The sequence below is a fragment of the Galleria mellonella genome, unplaced genomic scaffold (assembly GCF_026898425.1).
Source record: "Galleria mellonella isolate WM207_F2 unplaced genomic scaffold, CSIRO_AGI_GalMel_v1 utg537, whole genome shotgun sequence".
NCBI classification, from domain to species: domain Eukaryota; kingdom Metazoa; phylum Arthropoda; class Insecta; order Lepidoptera; family Pyralidae; genus Galleria; species Galleria mellonella.
In genome coordinates, this window is record NW_026442112.1 from 1,921,189 (window position 1) to 1,928,050 (window position 6,862).

The window sequence follows — 6,862 nt, forward strand, 5'->3', positions numbered from 1 at the left end:
ATCAGGTCAACCTCCACGTGGTTCCCCCTGGAAACCATCGTGAACAATTCTCGTTGAATTCGTCACGATGGGCTAACTGACCTGTTCCATCCTCACCTATCATCCTTCACTGGTGGCCCGCCGGTGTATACCGATAGCGCGGGTGGGGTTACTATTTCATTATCACGTATAAAGAAACTGTGACTGCCAAACCGCCTCCCAAGCGTGGCAACTACTGGTAAACCCCCTCTTATTGGAGAGGCCTATGTATAAATAATGGCCAATATGACGATGACGTTTAAGTCAAGTACTTGTACAACAATTAGTCCATTACCTTAAGGTTGTCTTGAAAAGATTGCTCTCAGCAATAAGACCGCCTTACTGTACTTATACAATTGTATCATTGTGTTTGTAAATTGCCTTGCTTATTTCCTATATTGTATAATGCAAATAAAGTATACTCATTCATTCATTCATTCATTCATTCAAGTTGAAATATGCATGCAGTGTTTCTTTTAGTAACTATACAAAATCATTGTATCCGCATTTATGTACCGTATATAATTTAATGTACCGTTGTAATAGTTGTTGGTGATTTTAATAAATAAATAGTTAAATAAAGATTGGATATAGACAATCATAAACCAAAATTTGATTTTTTTATTGCTTAGAATTCAATATAATTGGTTAACCGTAATACCGGTCGAATTAGTACGTATTTATATGATTTTTTTAATGTAGATGTTTGATATATATATAATACTAATAATGCTGAATGGCATTAGATGAAGGTTGGAAAGCTAACACAGCATTTGAAAAGACGTTAACACAGCATTTTTTGAATTCACGAAACTTTTTACTGTAATAAAAAAAAATAATACAGCTAATTTCAAATGTAAAATGGGTCTATTATTTCTCGGGTGTTAATGACTTGACTAGTTGTCATGAAATTTAGCATTGACATAATATTTGTAAAAGAGGAGATTACTTGCTTTTTAATTAACACGTCTATAATTTTAACTCTTTAAATACTCTTTTATGTATACACTGCCTCCATTTACAAAGCGATGTAAGTATAAATTTACAAAAAATGTATTTATATAGGTCATTTTACTTACTTTTAGTAACACATAGTTTATTTTACACTTCCCCATTGTTTACATAAATTTTAAATACACTATCGAGACTTGACATAATGAAAAATATTTGCTGGTAAATACTACTGGTACCTAACTACATACATATCTGCTTCTTTATTGCCGACATTTCCAGGTGGATTGCACCACGTCGTGGTCACGACAGGACTGAAGTGACCGGCGTCTTCGTCTGACAGCAATAAAGTCGCAGACTCATATATATAAATAAGCTGCTTATACTATACTAGCTGACTCGGCAAACGTTGATTTACCATATACATTATTTTTAGAACTATACATGAAAATTTATTCTACTACAATTATTATATTGGATTGCCATCTTGCAACCCTATTGCGGAATATAAAAATCGCGATTAAAAAACAGGAGTTGATCGTCAAACGGATTGTATGTATTTTTCAATGCTTAATCATAATAACATAAAAAGGGAAAAATTTGTCAAAAAAATAAAAAAAAAATTTGGGGAGGGTCACCCTTATCATTGAGGGGTATGAAAAATAGATGTTAGCCGATTCTCAGACCTACCCGATATGCTCACAAAATTTCATAAAAATCGGTAAAGCCGTTTCGGAGGAGTTCGATAACAAACACCGTGACACGATAATTTTATATATAAGTCCCGATAGTGTATTTAAAATATTAGTAACATATTTATCAAATGATAATCTATTGACATCTTGATCACATAATTATGGCATTTCATGATTGCATATACATCGTAAGTCTATCTTTAAATACTTGTAATATTTTTTCAAAATAATGAATTATTAAATAAAATTTTATTACTTAAACAAATTGCTTATATCTATAATCATAAAAAAAACGTTAAATATGAATAGCTTTTTAAGCAATAATAAATAATACATTTATGAATGTCATGAAACCTAAAAAAATTTAATATAATTATATAAGATTTTATATATTTACAAGTTTGTTTAAAATATTAAAACATTCGCTACATGAATACAAAATATTTATTTTATTTGTATTTCTGAATAAATATAAATTCATCTTTACCAGTTATGTAAAAATAACACAAGTCGTTCTCTATAACCACATTTAATATCAAACTATAAATATTAATAAAATCACATAGAAAAAATCCATGTTTAATACAACTAGGTATATTACAATACTATTAATATATCTTTAGTCTATCAGAGACCACACTTAGTCTATTCAAACATCTAGACGTGGCGCCTCTTAAATGAATCGAATCGAAAGAATTTCACACGCTAGCAGACGCGAGCACACGTGAACACACGCGATCACATACGTGCATACGCGAGTACACGCGATCACACACGAGTACATACGATCACACACGAGTACACGAGAGCACCCGCGAGCGAACGCGAATATTCGCGAGCACACGCTATCACATGCGACCACACGCGATATAGCAACGTTGTGGTCAGTTCAGAGGTAGGTGTGCTAAGTGGGCGACGTGGCGTAGCAGCGTTTAACCGTGGCATCGATATCGAGCAGCGCTGTGCCCACTTGGTGCGTCGCGGCGCCGATGCTCTCGAACGTGCTCGCGAGCCGGTCGAGTGCGCGCGCCTGAAATTGTTGTACTCGGAATATTAATAACTTCAGTTGTTGTATTTGCATACAATAGGGAGGGGGGGGAGTCGCCCCCCCCCTCGGCCCCCCCCCCCCCCCCGGTCCCTTAGGGTCACGACCACCACGGTTGAGAAACGAAAATATAGCCTTTTACAGGTAAAAAAATAAAATTAATTGTTTTCTTGAGAGTATAAAAAATCAATACAAACTAAAAATCAAATCTTTCCTCTTTATAATATTTACATTAAAGGAATTAATTTATAAAGTGATTACCTGTAGATGCGAGGCGTCCGCTAGTCGTTCCATAGCCTGCGAGCTGACGAGCGATGCGTGTCCGAGCTGCGCCAGCGCAGACGCCTGGGAACTCATCGCCTTTACCTGAAGAGATAATAAAATATACACAAATTTTTACTTTAATTATATATGTACATACAAAGTGGATAATGTGCAAAATCGAAAATTAAAAACCATTGAATAAAAGTGTTTTATATCCAAAAATGACCATAGATATTAAATTTTAATCACATTTATTCATTTTAACTGACTGAAATTATTGTAATAACTAAATTAATATTTAATTAAAATCTTTTATAATTATGTAAAGTAAAAAAATGTGGTTTACACAATTTACATTTGAATATTTATTTGTAAAATATATTGTAAATATACCAGTTTATCCATAATTGCAATTTGTCGCTCCTCAGGATCAGCGACCGGCTCGACCTCGAAATCCAGCACTGGTTCTGGCTCCATGTTGGCCTCGTCTATACTGTCTTCGTTTAATACGGTCTCGTCTATGAAGTGAGATTCTTGCTTCACATTACGGGACTCTGTATATATAGTAAGCTTATATATATTTCACTCATATTTAACTTATAAAAAAGATATAAGGGGAATGATATAAATGAATGAATTATTATAAAAAATTATTAACATGAAGTCTAGTGCACAAATGTTAAATAAGGGTATGTAGGTAAATGTACCTGCAAAGGTTTTTCATCGCGTTAAGCCCGAGTATGTATTTTTTTTTGATGGGTGAAAATGGAATGGTAACTCCGCCTGCGTTAACGGGATACGCTGGCGGAGCACCAGTGAAGGGTGATTGATGAGAATGAAAACAGGCCAGTTAGCCCATCATGATGAATTCATCAGGAATTAACCATGATAGTTTCCAGGGAGAACCGCATTAAGGTCGATCTGGTTGAGTATGTTGCTAATAATGGGATTTCTAGTCTCCATTACTAACAATCCCTTCCCCCCCCCCCCTCCGAGTATGTATTTAAAATACATATGTGTACAGTGTATGCGAAAGTTGAAAATTAACTATCATCTAACTCTTGCATTATTTATATATATATATTTATTTATTTATTTATTTAACACTTTATTGCACCAACATAACATGTTTTGTTAAAACAATTTTCAATACGTATAGTGAAGTACAAAAGGCGGTCTTATTGCTAAGCAATCTCTTCTAGTGATCCGACCCGGCTTCACACGAGTAGACAGATTTTTCAAAAATCAATACATATAATAAAAAAGTTTCAATTCATTTTATAACATTTTGTATGTGATTCTTTGGATTAATATTACTTATATAACTATATAATCGGTTGATATAATTTATGAACCGATTGAAATAAAACAAATACTAAGTGGAGCAAACCGCAACACATTAGTGAAAACCGCATTCAAATCGATTATTCCGTTTCTGAGATTAGCGTGCACAAACATACAGATAAATAGACAAACAAACAAATACATAAAAATTCTATAAATTCTCATTATGGGTTCTACTGCGTTAAAGCTCCCCTATAATAGTTTTTCTTATATATCTTCCATGTATAGGCAGTGACCAGTTACAATTGTATTATATGTAACAGCATCTGAAAATTTTTTTCAGTAGATGCTGAAATGATGAATTTCTATTTCTATTAATTTAGAAATTATATCAGAATCCTCAAATACCACTTACTTGACACATCATTGGCTAGGAACAGGTCCCATATCTTTTTTTCAACATTGGAACAGAGACTATTGGGATCGCCGCCAACTGACTGCACTTTAGACCTCACTGTGGACTTTTTATCAGCCCAATACTGCAACAAGAAGCATGTACAAAATAAATGTATATTTTCTAGTAAAATGTTGCATTCATAAGACGACCAATTAAGAATGTATTAGACTAAATGAGACTGTTCTACATGGAATTACAGTTAACATTTATTTTAAATCAACTTACCTTCTTAGGTTTCAATTTCACTGTATTATTTGTGTATGCATGTTATGCAATATTTTTACAAATTTTAATGATTATTATTAACTAGCTTTACTCTGACTTGATCTATATGACTGGAATATGTAGATTAGGCAGGATAAATAGCAGCCTATGTCCTTCTCTATCCCAAATAGTATGTGTATACCAAATTTTATAATAAATGCTTGTTATAGTGTCAAGAGGTAACAAACTCTCACAACATTAATATTCTTATATTTATTAATAAATGTATGTGTATATGTATGTATATGTATATATATGTGTATATATTTTGCATATGTAAAAACCAATCAATTGTGTAATTATGCAAATGTGAAAAGGATTCATGGCTTAACATAGATATAAATTTGATTATGTATTGATTGTCATTGAGCTGTATGTTTTAAAAAAAAAATATTAATAATAGTAGATTTAATTAAACATACTTACTTTTAAGAGATTACTAGATTTATATATCTATTATTTTCAGTATATATAATTGATTAACAGATATATATACCTAAGATAATTATGTTAATACAAAGTCATTATTATAAAATCACAAAACATACTTTGATCCATGATTTCATGGGCCTAATAGGGCCAGTAATATTATTAACTATCCTCGTGAGTTGGAACCACAGTTTCTTGCTCTCGTCTCTACCCTCTAGCCCTCGCAACTGCCCCAGTGCCAGCGCTGGATGCTTCTCCATAAAATCCACTATAGCCAACACCTGCTCAAGACTCGGCCGTGACTAAAAATAATACATTATCACAATTATTATTATAATTACACAATACAATCATTCCAAATAAATTATTCAATTTAAGAAGTAAATTGTTATTTTTTAAATAAAAATAAAGTATAAATATATAAATTTAAATTTACAATAAATATAAATTTATATTTTTAATAAATTTATAATATTGTATAAATAAATTCTAAAATGTGCAATTTATTTTTATAAAAAAAAAGGAAAACTTTTACACAATAAAATTTTGTGAGTAAATAAATATAACATTATTAGACTCATAATGCATTCTTTCTTATAAATATACAGTAAATTATTATATAAATATCAAATTTTATTATTCAATCTTAGTTTACCCCATGGCTTCACCTTCCAATGGTCACAGGTTCAATCCCAGCAAAAACAAACATATGTAATTATATATTTATTGTAAAAATTAAGCAGTATTTGGAAGTTTACTGTATCTGTAGCACTATTACAAAATAGTTTAGTAAACATTTAGTAAACAATCTTGAGAAGACTTTTTATTGAAAAAACAATACATAACTAAATAAATAAGTATTAAACTTATTTATTTATTGGAAAGCTTTTATGCTTAATTATACATTTTATAACATTATTGTGTTTTATTTTTAAATAACAAAAATATCTTAATATTGTTTACTAATTGTACCAACTATAAAAAAAGAGATATATCTACAGGAAGTGTCCAGCATACAGTAAGCATATTGAATTGGTAAGAGATTATCTCAAAATCATACTCAGACAAAATACGAAAACAAAACGTTATTAATCTTAATAGTGGGTAGGTACTTTAAACCAAAACTGATCGAGTTTGCACAGTAAATTAATATCGAGATTTCAAAGTGTTAAACCAACTTACTGCTATGGATCGGTCTGACATTGTGGAAGGATGCTAATTGACACACAAAAAAACGATCCAATTTTAATATGTCATACTTTTATGAATAGTTACTCATCTACAATTAATGAAATCAAACTCAATTCACAATTCACATTAAAAACACCTCGAAAACGTCGATAACAAAATAACATGACAACCGTTGGTTGGGGCGTCTACACATGTCAAAGTCACAATCAGCTTGTCAAGGATCAAACTTACAACATAGATTAAGAATAGTTCACTACCTATCTA

General features: G+C 31.4%; 1 protein-coding gene across 1 annotated transcript; it reads right to left on the reverse strand.

The window, feature by feature from the left end:
* Positions 1–990: 990 nt before the first annotated feature.
* LOC113512611 (uncharacterized) lies at positions 991–6,799 on the reverse strand. The gene is made up of 6 exons (XM_026896517.3): positions 6,590–6,799; positions 5,527–5,709; positions 4,673–4,796; positions 3,367–3,527; positions 2,971–3,075; positions 991–2,694 (listed from the first exon to the last, which is right to left on the reverse strand). Exons 1-6 carry the CDS (start codon positions 6,608–6,610, stop codon positions 2,569–2,571), a joined length of 720 nt encoding a protein of 239 aa, XP_026752318.1. The 5' UTR covers positions 6,611–6,799; the 3' UTR covers positions 991–2,568.
* Positions 6,800–6,862: the final 63 nt, after the last annotated feature.

What these genes read in the sequence shown, in the direction of transcription:
- LOC113512611 (XM_026896517.3), bottom strand. Translation starts at nt 6,610, where the DNA reads ATGTCAGACCGATCCATAGCA. An exon ending in TGTCAGACCGATCCATAGCA is followed by an intron (nt 5,710 to 6,589) that starts GTAAGTTGGTTT and finishes TATTATTTTTAG; the next exon opens with TCACGGCCGAGTCTTGAGCA. An exon ending in CGGACGCCTCGCATCTACAG is followed by an intron (nt 2,695 to 2,970) that starts GTAATCACTTTA and finishes CAACAATTTCAG; the next exon opens with GCGCGCGCACTCGACCGGCT.